This window comes from Desmodus rotundus, chromosome 4 (assembly GCF_022682495.2).
Source record: "Desmodus rotundus isolate HL8 chromosome 4, HLdesRot8A.1, whole genome shotgun sequence".
NCBI lineage: Eukaryota > Metazoa > Chordata > Mammalia > Chiroptera > Phyllostomidae > Desmodus > Desmodus rotundus.
This window is the reverse complement of record NC_071390.1, coordinates 169,208,753-169,231,173: the sequence shown is the minus strand read 5'-3', so window position 1 is coordinate 169,231,173 and position 22,421 is coordinate 169,208,753. Positions and strand designations below refer to the sequence as shown.

General features: G+C 42.3%; 1 protein-coding gene across 1 annotated transcript in view; it reads right to left on the bottom strand.

Moving 5' to 3' along the window:
- Positions 1-2,929: 2,929 nt before the first annotated feature.
- The window catches only part of ADGRA3 (adhesion G protein-coupled receptor A3), a 103,294-nt gene continuing 83,802 nt past the window's right edge, over positions 2,930-22,421 (bottom strand). Inside the window, exons 15-19 of the mRNA XM_045182827.2 lie at positions 19,421-19,545; positions 18,190-18,313; positions 8,083-8,228; positions 4,670-4,765; positions 2,930-4,525 (exon numbers count right to left, since the gene is read on the bottom strand). Of these exons, the coding sequence (XP_045038762.2) occupies positions 3,277-4,525; positions 4,670-4,765; positions 8,083-8,228; positions 18,190-18,313; positions 19,421-19,545 (1,740 nt within the window). The 3' untranslated portion in view covers positions 2,930-3,276. The remainder of the gene's footprint in view (positions 4,526-4,669; positions 4,766-8,082; positions 8,229-18,189; positions 18,314-19,420; positions 19,546-22,421) is intronic.

The following is a 22,421-nucleotide window of genomic DNA, read 5'->3' as shown; positions in this document are numbered from 1 at the left end:
AACAGATTATACACAGTTACAAATTTGTCCTCGAAGAGTTTGCTTCATTTACACAAATAAATCAGTTGGATTTATTATTACTTATACTTCAGGGGAAAAGAGTAAGCTGACCCACATGACACTATTAATATAAGTGTTAGGGAAAATACAGCAAAGTTGACAAAGTGCTAGAATGACTCAAATTTGGGAAACATTATTTCAAGTAGTTAACAATTATCAAATCATCTGTTAGATAAGGGGCTAAAGTGAACACTAAAATAAATGATTCTGAAAATCTGAAAAGAAGAACAAAATTAACATTTGCTTTAAATTCTGGATTGCGGTTGCACAAACCACTTTCCTTGATGTGATTAGCTTAATTCCTACATTAAATGCTTTCAGTTAATTTTTTACTTCCTCAATTTTTATGGTTTTAACCAACTCTAGTTTAAGCATTCTGAACTCAATGCCTCAAACACACAGGTCTAGATGTTTTAACATTGTTATTTCTCAATAATGAGCACAATCTAAATATCCGCATCTATACATAAGGGGACGTCTGTTTAGAGAATTATATCCATGGTTAACATGGATAGACTTACACTAAGTTACATGTGCTGAGATTTAGAAATTACTTGCTGCCTATTAATTCCCTGAAATAATAACACACATTTACACACGTATATAAATCTACTTACAAAAATACTCACACACAAACCGAACTTCTAATCATCACCTAAAACATAGGTTAGTACATAACACCCAGTTATGGACCTAATGTGTGTATATCATATACATTCTATAGTCTATAACAATGTGATTAATTTAAGAACGCTTCCGTGGAATAAGAGAATAAATCACATGTGTGTCCTTAAATAGATATGCCTCGTTATGAAGGGAAAACTCAAACGACGTCACTGGGATGAGAACAGTTTGGTAAATCACAGCGAATAAACACTGAACAGCATCAGTGGGCGCCTCCAGAGAAACAAGGAGGTGGGCTCCTGGTGGCCACAGCCCCCGGAAACGGCCCTGGTCCTAGCTGTGGCGTGAGACCTGCCGGCACATTCAGCTCGTCAGAAATTCTTTAGACCTCAGTTGCCAAAGATTTTAAATGAGGAAAATGCATAAATCAATCTCTACGAAAACTGAAACATCTCTTAAGAGTGTATGATTCTTTGAAAAACAGAGAAACGTCACCCAGCAACAAGCCATAAATCATATACAACAAAGATATGGGGGATGCAATGTGTTACCCACTTCCTACAGGCAAACACCACAGTGCAATTCAGTCAAACACTAAGAACCCAATGCATAAAATCATCAATCACCACTTTTTACGCTTTGAGTATCAAAACACTCTGAATATTTTGTGGACTCTTCATTTCATTCCAAGTATTTGATTTTTTTTCCCTAGTCCGCCACCCCCTGGCCCAAGCTTCAATTCCTTCTGTTACCTACAGGAAGTTATGTGTAAATTAGCACATGTGCTTACTGAATGGTGAATATTTTCACTGAATGGTGAATGGTGAATATTTGTGAGGAAGGGAAATTCATTACTTCCTATGGAGAGATAGAAAAAAAAAAAGACATTCTCTCCCTAGGTAGTACTGGCCTATGGGTCAGAGAAACAGGTTAAACATTGGAATAAGGAATGAATTGCAAAATTAAATAGCAATAAAAATAATGATTTGCTCCACTTCTTATTAGTTTATCTTTGCCATTTTTAAACATCATCCTGTACATATACATCAGCTCACCAGGAGACCCTGGGCCAGGCAGTGGTTCAATGTCAAGGGGCGCATCTATCCATCTGGTGGCCTTGCTCCTCCACCAAAAAGAATGCCTCTAACACCTGATGAAAGTCTTAACTAGAACTCACAGTTTTATTACCGCCAAGCAAAATGATTTACTTCATTCTACTGCAGTAACCACTGAAAACATTTATACTCTAATGGGTGACCTCGTGGTCTACGATAACTACTCTGTGAAAACAAACAGTACATCAAATTTTGAGGTTTACCCAGGTGCGCTTAACTCTGAACATTGCTTCAATGTAAACTTTTACATCCAATGTTACTTAAACCTTTAGACTGCTGTCAAAAATGGATACACACACAATGCAGTATACATAATGTACTATAGAAGTGTATACTTGGAACCTATATAAGTTTATTAACCAGTTTCACCCCAATAAATAAAGAACAAAACAAAACACCTAGACCAAAGCTGTGCCAATCCTTTCAGGCACATTTTGCGCGTCAGAAAAACTGAATGCACAAAGGCATCCGGGCAGACCCCGTCTGACCCTCAGAAGTCCCAGGACTGGGCCCAGTGAGACTGGGCACTGCAGACAGAAAAGAACTGTGGTACACAGATGACCGATGTTAACTTTTGGATTAGACCTGCTTTGACCTTTGTGGCAGAATTTAAAAATCAGTACTTTAGCATGAACCTAATGAACTTCCTCTCTTCGAGAACAAATTAATAGCCAACGTAAGGGCAGTACTGAAGAATCCAGGTAAGTGAATGTGAACTTTATAGGGTAGCTCTTCATTTATGTTAAAAAATAATGTCCTTGGGGGAAAAAAGATCAAATAAGATAATTAAACCCCAAAATAAACCACTGAAAAGCTACAAGAGTGGTAAAAATAGTATTAATAGGATGTAATTGATATGGCAAAAGTAATGAAATTTAGAAAGAGCTTTTCGGGCATTTACATTTTCAAAAAGCATTCTGTGAGATCTTATTAAAAATTTTGAAGCATTTAAAGTTGTATTTATAAAATACATCAATCCAAGAACATTTTGATTTATATGTCATAATCAGGGGAGCTAATCATGTAAAAATCTGGTAACGGACTTATGCATACATCTCATTAAACTATCCCAATGTAACACCATTTAAAAAAAACTAGATGCTTCCACTGTAAAACATAAAAATATAAGATTGACACAATGACAAACACCTATTTATTGTATTAAATACAAGTCTGAAATGTTAAGTCGCTATTACAGATTTCAGAACATTACGTTTCCGATTCCCAAAATGTCCTGCTGGCGCTTTGACAACTAAAACAATGCTTCAGAGGTTTTCTTTCTTTCTTTTTTAATTCATAAAAACAGCAACAACGGGGGGATAGAACATAAGAAAAATCCACAACTCTGAAGTTTATTCAAAATTCTCTTGAATCCCTAAGGGGGCTGTAAACAGTTTGTTCTGACACGTCCATAGCTAGCTCAAAGGAATGTGATGGGCGGAGCCTGCACGGCTCCCCCTCCAGGCAGCCCACCCTGCTACACAGTCGTTTCGTGTTTCCATAACCCAGTCCTCACGTCACAGGTGCCGGCCCCTGCTGTACCCTGCAAGGCCCCATCCTGCCCGTTGCTCTTGATTGGTCCATTCTGAATGGCCAAATTGAGGCCATAAGACTTCTGCTGACTTTCAAGTTCAACTGCAGTTGGCTTCCTTAAAGCATCTTTTTTGCTACTGGTTGCAACTGGCTTTTCCACATTTCTGCTGCTTTTGGGGAGCGTGCTACAAGCATCGCTGCTATCTTGTTGGGGCGGGTTGTACTGTCTCTCTCTATAGGCCAAGTAAGCTCTCCGACTCCTCGAGTGGCCTTCGCTATTGCCCGGCCGACTTTTCGGCAAGCCGTTCTGCACGCTGCCTTCCACGCTCGTGGGGACGTCGTAGGCATATTCTCTGAGGACTGTCAGCCGGCTCGCCCGGTGTCCTTTACTTCTGTTTTTATGATGGCGGCTTGGGTGCACATTTGTTCGAAACTGGACTTCTAACGGCGCCACGTGCATCTTAATATCGTTGTCCATCGAGTGTTCCGTCAGGCTATTATCGAGCTGAGGTGTGGCGTTCAAAGGCAGAGAATTGGTGTGGCACTGAGCTGCCGCAGCCTGCAAGTTGGTTAATTTGCAGCCCTGGGAGGAATTTTTGAAGCTTGAGGCACTCTTGTTGGTGCAGGAAGACTCCGTGCTGCTGTTGGTGCACTTCGGAGCCTCGCCGTTTGTCCCAGTGGAGTTGGGAGGCCGCACGTTGACCTGCACCGAGTAGGAGCTCCGGCCGGGGCAGCACGTCATGATCCACGCAAGTCTGACGTCCTCCCGATTGACACAGTGGTGAACCACGATGAACGCGCTGAGGCTCAGACACGCGGCTCCGAAAAAGAAGCTGAAAACCAAGTCCAGAGGGTAATACAAGGACACAGCCAAGGCCCCAAACATCCACACAGTGACATACAAGAGCAAAGTGAGGCTGGCCCCCAAAAGCTGAGCATGAAAAGTGTGCTCGTTTTCCAATGCCGCCGTGGAAATCAGAGACAAAGACATTGAATCCTGCTGATTGACTTCGCCATTTTCGGTGGCTGCCAACCTCTGTTGCTCCTCCGTGGGTTCCTTCAGCTCATACTTGCGCTCGGGGTGTCTTTTCAGCTGAATAAATATGCTCAGGAAGTACATACAGTTTACGAAAGTGATGAAGCTGGCAGGCCCGTAGAAGGCTCCCAAGGAGGGTTCCCACGCCATCCAGCAACTATAGGAGAGAAAACGGTGAACCAGCTCAGATGCCACGTGGGTCAACAGGCTGTTTATGAAGCTGCGGTATGCTTTACTGCCTGGGAAATGGTTACAAGGGAAGCAAACTGGGTCAGGTACACAGAGAATGTGAACTACTCACTAGGGCGCACTTGGCCGGCTGCCGTAATTCTTGATGTTTGCTGCCGCTGTTATGCCACAAACAATGATGGGTATACCGCCTCCAATCAGGTAAAACCTAGCAGGAGAAATTAAAGAAGAACAACTCATCATCCACTTAGTTACCGCGCATGCATCTCCTTGCCGCAAAAGATTATTCCTTAAATATTATTATTCCGACTCCAGTAGTAACTGGAAGGGTAACTTTCAGAGGCTGCTGTTTTAGCAGTACTCTTTTTTAAATTTTTATTAAATGTTTGTTTCGATTTTGCTTTTTCAAAGCACAAGGTCTACCAAGTTTCCACTTGAGGAAAGCTGGTCATCTTCTGCCACCCTGTGGACAAGCGAAGCAACACTCAGCTCCTGCAGGTAGGGTTTTAGCTGATACTTTTTCTCTTAGGGGGAACTTGGTTTTTTGTTTGTTTGCTTTTACTTTTTTTTTTTTTTTGATTCAGCTGGTGAACTAGAAAGTTACTCCATTACAAAATGGACTTTCAGATCCCACTGTGCCATGAAATCCAGACAGGATACATAACGCCACAGTAGTTATTATTGATGTCCAGCTAAGCATGCATTTATTCCCGGTCCCCTGAGATACCTGGATCCCAGCAGCCTCCCACAGTGCTGCGCCCTCCCCAACCCCTTTTCCATGGACTTGCTGAGAGAGTAAGACAAACGAGGAGGCACTAAGCATGGAGGGAGACAGAGTGGTGGCTGGTCCTAGGTACAAAAGCTTCTTTTTCTGGCTGGAGCTTCTTGGAGCTCTCTGAAAAGAGAAACAGGCAATTTTGCACCCTGGCTGGGTCTGCCGGGTATGGCTAGAATCTTAATTCTGCATTTGCTACTTGGGGCACAGCCCAAATCCTTAATTGGCTGGATAAAGGCAGTATTCATAATACATTTTTCCACAGATTGTTTCTAGTCATGCTCACAGGTACTAAAATTCTTAAATATGGTATTAATTAGTGTTGCTGAAAAAAAGACTTTATTATACTATAAAACCATAACCCTGTATTCTATTTCACACATCGAGGGAGGTTAACATCCGTGACCCTTCCTGCTAAACTGTTTCCCATGGGGCTTCTTCCAGAGAAGAAGGCATCGTTTCCCAAATTAACCTCAAGTTCTGCATCCCTTTCTGCTACTCTTGACCCTCCCACCACCATAACTTCCTGTTATCAATTAACCCTCGTTTTGCAGCTTAAAAACCTTCTCCATTGACTCTTAACTTTCAGCCTAGAGTCTGTCCGAGTTTTCTCCTCTCTTCTGAAACTTGCCTTGACCTACCACCTTCTTTCTCTCTCCCTTCCATGACAAACTCCTGGGAATATTAATACCATCATCTGCTTCACCTTCATAACCTTATTATGAGGCTATTTCCTTGCAGTGCTACTGAAATTTCCCTCTCTGGGGATAGGGGAGACGCAGGCTCCCTCTGGCCACCCTCCAGGGGCCAGGTTGCTGGGACTTCCTAAAGCTCAAGGTCATGGGATGAAGGACATCCTAGAGGGAGTAGCTTGCACTGTCTAAAGCTAAAAGGGGTACTTGTGGGTCTCAGTGAGGGCCTGCATAGGGCTCAGGGTCCAAGCTGCATTTTACTTCACCATTTGCGTTTTTTTCTGAGAACTCAACAGACAGGAACAGCTGCTTAAGGACAGGATTCCCAAGTCCCTTAGCCAAAGACCATCTCCCAGTTCTGACCGTGCAAGCGACAGAGATGCCGAGCCTCTCACTACGACCTGAGTCCAGCTGGGCACCGCTGCTGCCCCTTGTCATTCCACTCGAATCTTGAATGTTCTCCTGCGAGTGTTACTTTTTATCATCAGAGTATTTTTATTAGTTTTTAAATTTTATTTCATCTTACTTTAAATTAAATTTATCGGGGTGACACTATGCAATAAGATTCTATAGGTTTCAAGTGTACACTCCTATGATTCATGAGTCTCCCTTTTATTTTCCATGGCCCGTCTACTAAACATACACACAGCCCAGGAATCATTCTTCTCTTAACCACCTCTCCCCAGGGATCTCGTTCACAGGAGCACACACAGAAACGACTCCTATCCCATCTACAGTATGTCCAGCTCGTCTTCTCTGCTGAGCACCAGGCTTCCAAAAATGTCAACTTTCCCCAAGACGGTAGCGCTGAGCCTACCTCACCTGTGCTTACCCAACCCTCCCCCCACACCATTTACTTTTCTTACAGGATTTTCTCAATGGATGGAAGCGCCTTTGGCTGAGGCACCCTAGCTCCCTGGAGTGGACAGTCTGCAGGCATCTTTATGTTTCTCTCCCTCGCTCACCTCTTAAATCCAATTGGCCATCAACGATGAAGAAGCTGCCCTGAGTCTCCCAAATATGTGTCCCCTCTATTCCCTATGTCACAATTCTGGTTTCGGCACTCATGGAACCCCCAGATATCCTCAGTGGAATTCTTTATTCTCAGGCATTCCAGTTTGTAGTCCAGACGAATGCATGGCTGTCCTTCTAAAAAGCCACCTAGCCGGGCTATAATCCCCTACTTAAAAGTCTTCAATGGCCGCCCCCATTTTAGCACAGCACTCACGGGCCTGAAACTCTGCGTTCACCCTGAATGCGTTACTGTGTGTCCTTCACCTTGGTTGCAGCCAAAGTGCATTTCTCCAAGTTCCTCAGCTCACCACACAATCCTGTGTCTAAAATGCCATGTCTACTCTTGGCGCTCAGCACCATTGTTTGCCAGAGGCCAAACAATGAGTAACAGGCCCCGCCTCCCATTCACGGCTGCTTCATTTGCACTTTCAAAAAACATATCACTACGGTTCTTAAACCGTCAACAGTCAGTTCTTCACAAAGACTAAACTCCTCAAGGAAGGGAGGGTTTCTTTAAGTCAAGTACATATTTGGCATTCACTAAACTAAGAGACATTGATCAATTTTTACTCATCAAGCACGATAACCCCCCCGGACAATTTCTTAATGATAATGGGGAAAAGGGCCTAACTCCAACGCTGCTTTGTCTTTTGCAGAGAATAATAAAACCGATGCACGCTGGAGCAGATTTAAATCTATGACCTGACCCCAGGGAAATAAAAGCAGCTGGCATTTGCACAGGGCCTAGTGCACACTCAGCACCTTCTCAACTGCTCTGCAGGTTAACTCCTTTCTTCTCCCAACAGCTCTGTCGGGTAGAATCATTCCCACTTTACAGATGAGAGAGAAAGGCACACAGAGGGTCAGAATTTCGAGAAGGACCCGGCTGGAAGAGACATTGCCAGTATTCAACACCAGGAAGCCCAGCTTCCAAGTCCACTCTTTTACTTTCCAAAACTCCCTCAGGAGCCAGGAGTTCTGTTACGATGACGCTTCAGTGAATGTGACAGGTAACGTAACGCACTACCCAGAGATACTAGGTACCTGAGCATGGGTCTGGGCGGAGGTGGCAGTTCGTCGGGATCCTGGCATCTTTTCGCTTTCTTCGTGACTTGTTTATAGATATTTCGGGCTGTCACCCCCACCCATAGCACTGTGGCAAGGGTGGAATAATGAAGAAGTATCCCAACCTAGAAAGAAGATTGAAAAAAACCATTAACTAAAAAGACAAGAAAAATTCTCCTTTCCCATCATAAAGTATAGTAGCTGCTAGTAAGGGTTATCACAAAGATTGATGAGTAACTTTCAAATAGTGGATTCAAAAACAGTATGAAGGTGTATTCTAACCATCAACTCCTTTGCCTGCTAATGAAAAAAAGAAAGCACTGTAACCGATGTATAAGAGAAGACTGTGTCTTCTAAAAGCAAACCGACAGCTGCATTTGGAAGGCCCATAGACTACAGCTGACAGCAAGATGGTATACCTTATACACCACGGAACTGGCTACCGGACATCAATGAACCAAAGGTACATTTCTCAGACGTGCAACATTATAAATTAGAGTTCAGTGCTAAAGCGCATTTTAAGGAGTAATATAGAGGGTAGGGTAACTGCAGGGCAAAACAAAGTCACAGCACACAAAATAAGCTTTAGAGTAAGAGACCTAAGTTCTAATTCAGAGCTTTTATACACCATAGCGGTAAGAGAGCAACATAACACATCAGTGGTTTGGAGGGAGAGATCTGGAGTCAAAAAGTTTTGCCTGTTCCACCCCTTACCTCTATTACACCTCAGCACATCACCTAACATCTCAAGCACTGTTCTCCTCACTGGTAAACTGGGAATAACACGAAGGTCCTGAGGTTCAATTCAATGCTACATAAAGCATTCGGCACACTGCCTGGTACATGAAAAGCAACTGGTAAAAAAGATATAGATTTTTATTATAATTTATTAGGAGTGTGAACATTGGGGGTATTATGAAAACCATCTCCAGGGGTTTTGTAGGGACTGAATGGGCAACATCTGGAACATAGTAAGTGTTCAATAAATAGTGAATAACTGTAATACATGTAAATGATTACACTAATTGAGTTTCTTTGAGAGGGTTGACTTGTGTTTGAAACAAGCCTAGTTAAGGAGACCATGCTAGATGAAGGTATATGTGAGGCTAAGAGAGCTTTAAAATTTATTTTTTAAAAAAAATAAACGTATGTGTCATTGAAGCACTAAGGACATAATTCAACTTTCTTATCTGACTAATTACTTACTATTTCTTTGACCATTTCTTATGTAATTATTATAGGTAAAATCCTATTAATAAAAATCTCCAAGAAAAAAATTTTCATTCTAAAAGGATGGCTCTCCAATCTCAAGAAAATCAACTTGACGGACATTATCCAACCTCGGTTAATAATAGGAGCATTTAGTCACAGCTCAAAGTTCATTTAATTAGAACCAATCTGCAGGTAAAACTTGGCGACACGAAGGCACAAGTATTATTCTGCCGGACAAAAACGAGGGTCGTCACTGTCCTCGCAAAGTGCTGAGCAGGTGGATCCGGCGGGGCTGAAGGAGAAAAGTCAGAGTCACATTCTTCTCAGGGAGAAAAGCGGCCGGTTGGTTCCCGTGCGTTTCCCTGGCTACACTCTAAAAGCAAAATTTACAGACAGAAGTGGAACAAAAGGCAAAAATAACACATCGAGTTATCTGGAGTCGCCCCAAAGGCTGCACGTAAAAATAGCGTGCGTGAATTTGGCTCACAGGAACAAAACCAGTCAGGACAAAGTGCTGACACGGACGGGAAACGTCAGGCTCCACTACGGCAGGTGTTTTTTTCTTTGATGCACAGGTCAAAAGAATGAGACAGGACTGTAAAGTAAACAGGTTTAAAAATAGAAGTTAAAAACATGTTCACCCCAGGAAGTGCAAGATAGAAAGTTCTTTTATTGATGTGTGATTGTCATCCAATATCCCATTAGTTGCAGGTGTACATCACAGTGATTCAATGTTTATGTACGTTATAAAACGATCCCCACAGTAAGTCTAGCTACCACCGTCTACCATCGAAGTTAATACCGTACTGACTTTACTCCTTATGTTGTATGTGACATCCCCATGATTTACTTATTTTTATAACCAGAAGTTTGTACTTCTTCATCCCCTTCCCCTATTTTGACTGCCCCTAAACCCCTCTTCTCTCTGATAACTACCAGTTTGTTTCCTAAAAATTCCAAAAGCTTGTAAGGAACCGTAAAAGATCCCAAATAGCCAAAGCAATCTTGAGAAAGAGGAGCAAAACTGGAGGCTATCATGCTCCTTGATTTCAAACTATCCTATATGGCTATAGTAATCAAAATAATATGGTAACTAGGATGAAAACCAATGTTCCATAGATCAATGGAACTGAACAGAGAACCAGGAAGAAATCCATGTATATATGGTCAAGTCATCTATGACAAAAAAGGCAAAAATATACTATGGGGACAAGACCCTTTCTTCTACAACTGGTGTTAGGAAAACTGAACAGTTACATGCAAAAGAATGAAACTAGATCATTATCTTAAACCACATACAAAACTTCAAACTGGATTGAAGATCTGAATGTAAGACCTGAAACCATAAACTTCCTAAGAGAAAACACAGGCTGCAGGCAATTTGACATCGGTCTTAGCAACCAGTCTCCTCAGACAAGAGCACAAAAGAGAGTACACCAAACTCAAAAGCCTTTGCCCGGGAAGGAAACCAGCAACACGATAGGCAGCCCACGGGAAGGGCGAAAGCATCTGCAAATCCTGCCTCCAATCTGGGGTTAATTTCCAAACTATACAAAGCACTTACAAAACTTAAATATATATATGTATGTACACAACTATAAAAAATGGACCGAGGACTTGAACCGACATTTCTCCAATGAAAATATGCAGAGAAAATATGCAACACGAAAAGATGCTGAACACCACCAATCATCAGGAAAATGCAAATCAAAAGCACAGTGAGATAGCGTTTCACACCTGTGGAAACGGCTATTCTCAAAAAGACAAAACAAACAAACAAACAAAAAGCCAGTGCTACAGAGGACGCAGAGAAAGACAGCCTTCATACACCGTGGGTGGGAATGCAGACTGCTCCAGCCACTGTGGGAAACTACCACATGAGCCAACAATTCCACTTCTGGGCATTTATTCAAAGGAAAAACAACACTAATTTGAAGAGATTGGGACACCCCTGTGTCCACTGCAGCATTATTTAAAACCGCCAAGATGTGGAAGCAACCCAAGTGTCCACAACCAGTAAACGGAGAAAGGTGTGTGTGTGTGTGTGTGTGTGTGTGTGTGTGTGTGTGTGTGTGTGTGTGAGTATTACTGCATTCTAGCAATTGTAACGTACACAATGCAATACGTAGAATATTACTCAGCCATAGAAAAGAGCGAAATCTTGCCATTTGCCACAACATGGACAGAGCTATAGGTAAGTAAAATCCGTCGCACAGAGAAAGACAAATGCTGTATGATTTCACGTACATGTGAAATCTAAAAAACAAAACAAAACAAAACAAAAAATAGAAACAGGCTCACAAATACAGGAGAATTTTCGTGTTTTAGACCTAAGAGGGAAAACTCAACCTTTAGATTTTGAAGTGTTTTCTAAGACATTTCAAAGTTTCCAGAGAATTGTTCATACTTAAAAGATACTGAAGCCTTTCAGTTAAACAATTGTTACCAATAGTGGAATTTTAGGGGTCTGATGTCATCAGTCACGTAAGCAAATCACCAAATATCCCACAAGAACTAGCGTAAAGGAGGAAGCTAGACCTTGTACAGAAGGTATTCCTATCTTTTGGAATGAGATACCTCCTATTGTATTTGCAATCAGATACTTGGGCTACACTTCAAATACAACTTCCTTATCACAATCTCTGCCAAGTAAGTCAAAAATACATGTGAAAAGTTTATAAATGGTTTGGCAATAGGTAATCTAATTCATAGGGCACGTAAATAATTCATTAAATGCAACAGATTATTACTTAAGTCACCTACCTCGGGACATAAATTTCCAAAGATGAAAAATGGATATAAATTAATTATTCTAAAGGACTGTATTTTACATATAGGTATGTAACCATAAACTCTCCTCTACTGGAGGCCATAAATTATAACAATTGTATTTTTAACCATCAAAAAACATAAGATAGTGCAGCATGCATAGCAAGTGTGCAAAAGATGATTTCTAATGCTCATATAATCACATATGAATGCATCCAAAATTAAAATACTAACAGCTGCCCCTACGGAATGCCTGACATATGCCCCAAAGTGTATTAGATAGTTTTGTATGTGCTTCCATTCTATCTTCCTAGCATCATCGTTCAGTTAGTGTTAATAACCTTGAGTTACAGACAAGGAGATTGAGGCTGAAACAAGTCATCCTCCGGCAGAGGTCACAGGGTTGGCTGCAGGACCACAACTCAGAACATCAGCCTCCTTTCATCCGGTTCTTATGGAATATTTGGTGATTTGCTTTCGTGACTGATGACATCAGACCCCTAAAATCCCACTATTGGTAACAATTGTGTAACTGAAAGGCTTCAGTATCTTTGGTTTCCCAAGCTCATACCCCTTTCATTATCCATGCTGGTTCTCACTAAGGAGTAAAGCCCAGTGATGGGGAGCGAGGGATGCTCCCAGTCAGAGACTGGCATTTACATCATGCCTCTGCCACCCAGCAGGCCCAGCGATTCGGGGCAAGTGAGTTCAGTCTGTTAGATGCTATTTCTTTACTTACAAAATACAGGAGGAACAAGTGCGTTCTAGGATTAATATGAAAGTTAAGATAATAGATTTGCAGTCATTGGTAAGTAGAAAGCGCACACTATTCCCTGATTAAACTTTCCCCAGTGCACCTCACGTGCCATCGCAGCAGTCTGTGAGATAACAGATAGGGGAGGACACCTCGGACGGTCAGCTGGTACTATATTTAGTTGATTAAATCACGGAGTGGTAGAGCCACAAGGTCACTAAGATGAGATCCAGCCAAATCCCCTCACAGCCAAGGAAAGCAGGGACCGGAAAATTAACGACTAAGCAATTCTTTGGTGGCACATCATGACTGGGAACCCAGATCCCTTCCAACCTGGAGTCCACAGGCCCTGTAACTCTATTATTGCTCACTCGGCTCCTTTTGTGAAAGAGAGTTAAAAGTTCTAGAAAGCACCCAAGGTACCACCTAGGACCAACTTATGAACCGCAGTGGGAGATACCTCGCTGATGGCTCCTTTCATAACCTAACCCAATCGTTGTGGGGTGAAAACTATGCCAGGACCTGGGCACACTGTTCATAAAATACGGGAGGAGTTCTACAATGGAGACAAGACAGACGAGACCATACCGATTACAGGCACATAGAAAACTGTGTGCAAAATATGTGCACATTAGGGTTCAGTTCTAGAGATGGAAGAACTTTCCTGATCACTTAACTAGCCCAACTCATTATTTTAGACCCGAAACACTGAGCCCTGACGAGGTTAAATGACTAGCCAGAGAGGCTGCTCTGGAAGACCCAGAATTGGAACCTACCAACTAGTGTCTGGAACCCGAGGCTGCTCCTTTCTGCACCCTACCCCCCCCCCCTGTTCAGCGGGCTCCCCACCGCATTAGGTATGAACTACATTAGGAAAACAAAGCGAGTCGTGTCTGAGTCAGAAATAACAAGATGAGGCTCTGCCTTCCATAGAAGGCGAGGGCTCCGAGAAAACTGAAGGCCAGGACAGAGGCAAACACGCGAAGACGTGCACTTCCCCGCTTCATGTCAATCTTTAACAAATGGGCCTTGGTCCCAGCCCCTGAACACTCCCTGCAATTCTGCTTTTCTTTCTAGAAATGGTATAAAATACCATTCAGGACAATGCAAGGCAGCCATCTTTCCAATGGTTTTTTTTCTATTCAAGTCCTCCGTGAAATACATGCATGTACCTGCTTCAAGAAGTCAATGAATATTTTCCGATACAATTGAGGCTATTACTACCATGGTGTGCTAAGTACTCTCCTAATTGTTTATGCTCAAAATGGCTCCAGGGTTGAATGATTTCTACTGTTTGCCAACGGAGGCCTTTTTGTTCATTCGCCCAACAAATATTTGCTAAACACCTACTAAGTCAGGTCCTGTGCTGATCCTTAAATCAAATCAATGTAATTCCTGCCCCTGCAGAGCTTGGAGGCCAGAGACAATAAGTAGGTAAACACCAGTCAATTACAAAGTTTTGTAGGCACCATGGAATGTTAATAAGTCCACAGGATAATGAGGGGAAGTGAAAGACAGTATCTCTGGAACAGCAACAGTGACTGGGGCCTGTAAGTGGGCGTCAGCCGTGTGAAGAGGGGAGAATCAGAACACAGAAGCTCCATCTTCTTTTGGTACAGGTACTAAGTCGACCGGAGTGAGATCCAGCACCTAACTTGTTGGAGGCTCTAAATGAGGTTGTTTTCCAATGTACAGTAACAGCCTAAGACAGGGAAATGTTCTGCGTAGCTGAGAGGTCGTTTCATCACTAAGAACAAGAGGAGGAAGGGCTGATGTCTACTGAGCACTTACCGTATGCCAGGTACTATCCCGTCATTGAACCTTCTCAAAAATTCCTAGACACACTGGTATCTTAAATTATATCTCAGATATGCAATATTGGATAAATCACCTGCCTTAGGATCATGGGACAGGTTAATGATTGGGCTGAGGATGGCTTGTCTTTAACTCATTATTTACTTAGCTATTTTTAACAAAGCATATCGAGAATCTACCAAGACAAAAGACAAAAGATAAGCCCCTGACAAAAACCCACACGGACACATGTGGTCCCCTCCACCCAAGGTAAGCATCACCTTTTACCCTATGTTTATCGTCCCCTTGCTTTCTTTTCTCGGCAGTTTTACTGCACACCACCTTAAAAGTGTACAGTTTCCTTTTAGTTACTTTTATCGTTATAAAAAAAGATAACGGGAAACGTAATTTATGACACTAAGACATATTCATAGTTATGCATTGTTGTAATTCATTAGTTTTGACTCTTGTATAATATCACAGTTTATTCATTCACTCTCTCAGTGATAGGCATTTGGGTTGCTTCCAGGACTTTGCTCCTGTGTATAGTGCTGCGATGAATATTCATATGCACATGCATACTCGCAGGCACACCGCTGTTCCGTAAGGGCGAGCTTACTCTCCGAGCCCAGGAGTGGGAGTGCTAGGTCCCAGGGTATGCGGATGCTTGCCTGGAGAAAGTACGGCCTCCCACGGTCATCCACAGACATTCCCACACACAACGAGCATAAAGAGCCTGTGGGTCCACCTGCTCACTGCTTGGCATTGCCAGGCTAGAGTTTTGCCCACAGGGGAGGCTGAGAATGGTAACTATCTGTGGTCTTCATTTGCATTTCCATGACCACCGATGAACATTTTTTATGTGTATACGGACCCTGTCTGTTTACTTTTATGTTTTTTTTTCTACTGCATTTTCAGTGGCCTTCTCATTGATTATATTTTTAATATATTTTTATTCTAATGCTATCAGTACGACATATGGAGAACATCTTCTTGTGTTTTCACTTTTGTTAAAGAATCTTAACAAAAGATCTTATTTTTAATTTAATCAAATTTTATCTCTTTTCTAGTCAATGTGTTATTAGGGTCATATTTAAGAAACCCCTCCTTTTCATTTTGTTGAGGAGGGTTTCTTAAATATGAATTAATACCACATGGTAAAATTGAGACAACTGTAACTGAACAACAATAAAGGAAGAATTTCATATCTATACATCATTAATTGAATTACATAAAAAAGAAACCCTCCTTGTCCCAAGGACTGTAATATCACTGAATATCAATTTTAACATTTTGTTTTGGCCGTGTAAGTTTTAATCCACTCAGAACTGAGTTCTTTTTGTCCTCTTCATCTTTATTTTTAACTAGGGCACGAGGTGTAGGTCCACTTTCATTTTCTTCCCAGCAGACTTTTCCCGGCTCTGTTTAGCTCACAGTGGGCTCTCTGCACCCAACCTCTGTCTCACACCAAAGTGCCACACGCATCTGCTTCTGGCCCGTCTATTCCACCGCATCGGCCAATTTACGATCCCGAACCCAAGTGTTACAGTTGCAATTGCAGTACCTTAATTAGCCCTGATGACCAGCAGCACTACCTCCCCACTCTTCTTTTTCAGAAGGGTCCTGGCTATCTTTGGTCCTTTACTTTTACATAAATCCTAAAACCATTTGTGGAAGAGAGAAGACTGTGATTGCTGCCGGACCCACGAGCTAGACTGGGGCCAGAATGGAGACTACTTCCTCTCGCCCACTCAGAGACTGATCTGTCCTACGGGTGCTTTCCTGCCCACACAACCCGGTCCCTCTCCCGTGTCCCACAGCGAGCGGGTTCCTGGAACAGGCCATTGTCTGGACCTGGTCAAGCATCCGAGGCATTTTCCTGTACCTGGGACTGGTCACATACCAGTACTGCTGTCCAACCTGCCCTGTTCTATGGAATTCTTTGGCACCTGCCAAGCGGAGTGGAGGGTATTCGAGTCATCTTAGCAGAACTTGCCCCGTTCTGTCGGTAACTCTTACTATCTTTGGGCCTCGTGTATCTTTCCATGGAGGTCTTCTTATTTCATACTAAAATTTAACCTGTAAATCTTGGACATCATTTATCATTTCTAAGTACTTGCTATTCTTTGATACCATATAAATGGTATCTTTTCATTAATTATATTTTCTCCTAATTGCAGTTCTGCATAATAGCAGAAAATTTTTTAATAATAAACTTATATTCACTCTGTGCTATACTTTCCTATTATTTCAAATAATTTTCCTGTAAATAGGGTCTTTTTTATATAAATAATCATTCCACCTGACACACACTCTATTATTCCCAAATTACAGGTGAGAAAACTGAAACGCAGAAAAGTATTGAAATGAGGACTTCAGTGAGATACCCACAGTCCTATGTACCTTGTAGCATTATTCACAGAGCTGAGAGGTGGAAACCACCTCCATGTCTACTGGCAGGCCGAGTGGATAAAGAAAATGTGGTATACGCACGAAATGGGATCTTATGCAGCTATTTAAAAAGAAGGCCGTCCTGACACACACACAATATGAACGAACTTTGAGGACAGCATGCTAAGTGAAGCGAGGCAGTCAAGGAAGGAAAACTACTTCCTGATTCCAATGTAAGGAGGTGTCTATTAGTGAAGGTGAGAGAGAGACAGGAAGTAGAAGGGAGGCTGCCAGGAGCCGGGGGGGGGGGGGGGGGGGGGGGGGGGGGTCATTGCTAGCCAATGGGGGAAGAGTTTTAATCATGCAAGATGCAAAAGTTCTGGGGATCTGCTATACTTACAGTGGATACTATACTGCACACTGAAAAATGTGTTAAGTGTTAATTTGCATCTTGTTATATGTTTTTTGGAGTTTAAAAAAGGATAAATAAATTGCTTATAAAAACAGTTAGTAAATAGAACTGAGATCCAAATCTAGGCAGTCTGAACTCTTAATTACTATGTTGCTTACTGTCGTGCATATCAAAACAATATGCAAATACAGGTATAAAAATTTACATATTTTCTATTCATATATTAAATAGCATCAATTTTTTATACTTATTCAGCAAGAATACTACTTACTAAGGCTACCTACATAATAATTTATTTGAAATTAAAAGTTTACTATTTTTCATTCTTCATATTTACCACACCTAAGAAGCTTCTTTTTATGTCTTACAGTTACATCTTTTTCTATTTCCTTTTGTTTTCATCAACAAACGAAATAATTTTTAAATTCCTACTGTCAGTAAATGCCACTTCCCCTTCAGCCAAAGTCAGGATTTGGTAAAATTTTAAATTAAGTGCTCAGCATTATAACAGACATAACAAGTAGCATTGAACTCCCACAGATAAAGAGACCAGCTCTGTAAGTCATATATTCCATTACGAATTGACATTGCAAAACCTACAGTACACCGGCAAACTGTTTAAGTGACATTCAGTTCAACTTAAAGAAGAGAAAACCTTTAAGGAAACAATTTTCCTTTTGTAGTTTATGCAACATATGAAATTACTTTCCAATATCAGTACTTTTTTCCATTTCGGTTTTTCACTAGGACTTACCGCTTGGCAAACGCTGGGATTTCTGGTTTGGGTTATCCCTCCCACAAAGACCACACAGGTCAGGAAAATGTGGAAGCACAAGTTCACAAGCATGTGCCAGCCCTTGAGGCTGATTCGAATCAGACTGTTAAAAGAAAAAGGAAAATATTTATATTCAGACTTGTAATTTGAAGCAAGACACTATAATATGTCCCTTCAAGTTAACTATTCCAACAGCATAAAACGCCAAATTTCAATGTTTACACGTTTAAAAAAACAAATACTATCAGACAGACAGACACACACACGTTTCGAGAAATCATTTAACTCAGTACAGATTCTTAACATTTAACTTGACGCACAAAAAAAGACAAGTTATATACGGAATTACTGCCCCCACTAAAGGCTAAAGGAATTCTCTATAATAAGAAACACGGGAGTGCTTTTGTTAGTTCCGATGTCTTATGACAGGTGAATTACTTGTTTGCTTCCTAGAGATTTCTGTAAGGTGCCGATCTCTGTTTCCCTGACCTGCTACTTCTCAGTGCCTTTCTTCTTGGCCTTTCCTAATAAAATGCTGAAGTCTTTCTTTCTTTCTTGTATTGTAATTTCAAACTCTCCTCTTGTTTCTTAACTAAATGTCAAGAAATGCCACATAGGTTCAGCTTAAATACATTCTAGGAAAATCCATTTTAGCAAAACCTCTTATAGAGTTAAGTTTCTGCATAGTGAATTCCTTCAGTTCACTATTTCCTACCATAAAATAAAAGTTTCTATAGTTCTGCCTCCAATTAACAAAAACCATATCCTGTGCTTAAATGCCACAAACTTTCTTAAAAATGCCATCTATAAAATAAAGAAGATCATAACAGGGAAAAAGTCATAAACCAGAAATAACACTACAGTCCAGTCCTCAAAGGCGCCTGTCTAGGTAACAAGCCTCCACGTGACCTCACCCCCTGGTTGCTCCCTGCCCGACCTCCCAGCCTCCCACACAGACTTCCCACGTCCTCTGCCTGATACCCACCCAGAACACTGACTGGCTGCTGTAAAAGATGAACTGACCATCTCCTGTATTAATTATTTATGCCTCAAACTTCACAGAATGAACAAAGCTTGTAGTATGTATTCTAAAGTAACTGTTGTCACTTTGGGAACAGGCCGTGGTATACAACTCAAGAGTTATCCTAATTAAATGTGAAAGAAACTCCTCTAAATCAAAGTCCTCCACTCGTTAAGCTTCAGTCCTTACCTGTGGTGGTACAGGTAACTGACAATGACCGCTAAGAGGCACAGGAGAAGAATGATGGCCGTGGTGTAAACCACAGGGTGCAGGAGGCTGGCAGCCTGAGTGTAGAGTTCAGATCCCGTCAAATCCTGAGTGGGGGGAAGAAAAGCATCATTCCAGCTGCATGTTTCTGGATGCAGAACTACTGCGATTTTCTCTAGTAACTAAAACCCACAGATAAACAAAACTCCAATCCTTACATTTCTTCACTATTCAAGGACTAATGTGTTGTGCTTTTTTCCTCACACCTTACTTTGCCTTTCTAACTTCCACTGTGTTACCTACTTATGGTATGTATATATGTGTATACACACACATATATACACACACATACGTGTATAGGGTGTGTGTGAACACATACACGTGCATGCTACACTGTACTACTGTTGCCCTACACCTGCTCTATTAAAGTGCCATGAGGCCAATGGAGAGAGAACAGGAGCCTGCGTGTGGGTGATTTACAAGGGCCAAGCGGACTTCACCCTCTTCAACGTCCTTTCATCTCCCTTACCACTCTGCATATTCACCAGCTGACACGGCAGAAGACAGCAGCATCTCTGAGTTAACAGAGCCTAACCAGACCTGGCTAACCACCTGCAGTCAAGTTCAACAAATATGAATGGACCAAACACTGGGACGCCTGGGGACATAAAGGTAAGATGTGGTTCTTGTCCTTGAAGAGCTGAAAGTCACAGGGGCGACAGGAGAACAACGAGATCACAGCAATGTCTGAGGAAGGTAAGGGCAGCACGGTTAGGGGAGAGAAGGGCTCAAAAATCAGTTAGCGTGAACAGTAACAGCCGGCCACTTACATGGCATTTGCCATAACCTGGGCACTGTGCAGGCCCTTTGCAGAATAACCCCAGGAGCTAGATCATAGGATTAGCCCCATTTTATAGCCTGAAAAACTGAGGCACGAAGAGGTTAACTGCTTAAGGAGTAGATCTGGAGGAGGGTGGCTGCCTAGTCTATGCCCCCCGCCACCCACAGTATAGACAGCACCTCCAAAAAAGGAAACAACAGACGTCTTAAGGCTTCCTTCCTTGTAAAGGACCAACATAGGCCGGGAAGAAGCCTCCACCCCGGCATCAGCCGCCATGCCCGAGAACTGGGGTGGTAGGATTTGAAGCTGTCGGCTCGCCACACCCCACCACTAAATTATCTTTGCAAAAAGCTTGAGACAACACCTGAGAGGAGACAGGCTAGATTAAAAAAAAAGGATGTGAACAGACAACAGGCAGGAAAACTGATGACGGCCTCAATAATGTAGGAAAGAAGGGGCGAATCATCCCCTGAAAGAATCAGAAGTTCGCAGTTTATGATTTCAGATCTAAACGGACCTACCAGAACACCATAACCAGCCCCTCACCATACCAAATGATGAAGAGAGACCCCCAGAGCCCGACAGACATCCCAGTTAATGGGAAGCGGACGGCACGACATTGCAAACGCGTGCTCCACTGCGCTGCAGGGAGCCTCAAACCGGGAACGCATCTACGCCTTTGACAAAGGCTGAGTGCGTGCCCACCATGACTGGGCGCTATGCCAAGCCCCGGATACTCAGGAAAACGTAGAATGTAGTCACAGCCCTTGAGGGCTGACAGTGGGTGAACAAAAGCCTATCACTAAGAGTTTGGAACAACTGGCCCTTGTAAGATGCCTGCAAGACTAGTCTGTGGCATGTGGTCTCAATGTATTTGCGTTCTGGTAGCAGTCCAGATTGTTAGTGGGAAAATGAAAAAAAAAAAATTGGGGCAATGAGAACCAGTGAGATACTAGTTAAGGGTAGACACATTCTCCCTCAATTCCTATGCGACGTGACTATTTCTGTGCAGAATGAATAACAGAACAAACTTTGAATACCTAGGATTTAGCCTCCGGGCCAGTTCCATGCACTGGCTGCTTTGCATTCCTCTGGGAACGGCGCCCAGTGACACGCGGCCACTTCCTTGCTAGCTGTGTGATTTGGGGGCAGTTGCAGCTGGAGACGCCACCAACCCGTCAGGTTTGGGGTAAGGGTCAGAGGAGGGTGTGTGCCTTCCAATGACCTTGGCAGAGAGTAATGCAAGAGGCACCTGGGTATTATCTAGTAAGACATCAAAGTGCCCATTCAGTTCCCAAAATATACTGTATGTTGTATATCATATCTATGTCTAAAAGAAATCAGCATTTTTCCAAAGCCAAGTGAATGTGACATAGTATGAAAAAGAAAGCGGGTTTTGAAACAGAGGCCAATGACTCCTAGTTCAAAGTCACGACTGGAGAAAAGCACACGTCCTACGTCCCTGGTCAGAGGCTCTGCTTCTCCAGGGTTGTCACAACAAACTGACCTGCCCAAGAGCAAGCAAACCCCTGCCAGAGAGTAAGTATTTCAGGCTTCATGTGCCAAGAGGCAAACCGAGGCCATGATGTAGGTACTCATTAACCACTAACCATTAAACAACTTTCCAATCATTCTTAGCTTTCCAGCATTAAATAAAACAAACAAACCAGCACTGGGTAAATGGGGCCTGTGGGTCAAATGTTGGTTAGCGTTCATAGGCCCCTGGTTCAGGGAGAACAAATAAGATATGAAAAACCTATCCTGATGGCAAAGAATTCTTGAGAACATAAGACTATTTAGGACAGTTGAGAAAATTAGGATAGTTAAGATGTTAAAGATCCCAAATAAAAGAGGTAAAGCCGAAATCTGAATCAAAATCATTTTTAATTATACTGGTAAACAGATATAGGCTTTGTGATCCTATGATCAAAACATTACTAAGTGCACTGTCCAAAAATGGCCACTAGGAGATGCCCACGAGAAGAAAAAGAGAGACTGCCATTCACAGTAGCAAACAGTGTGATCCAGAAAGTCTCTGCCGCCAGTGTCTACAACAGCCTGTCACTAAACTGAATGGTGACCCAGTCCCTCTTCTACATGGGAAAGTCTGAGCAGACAACTGAGCTAGGAACGGAGAAGCCA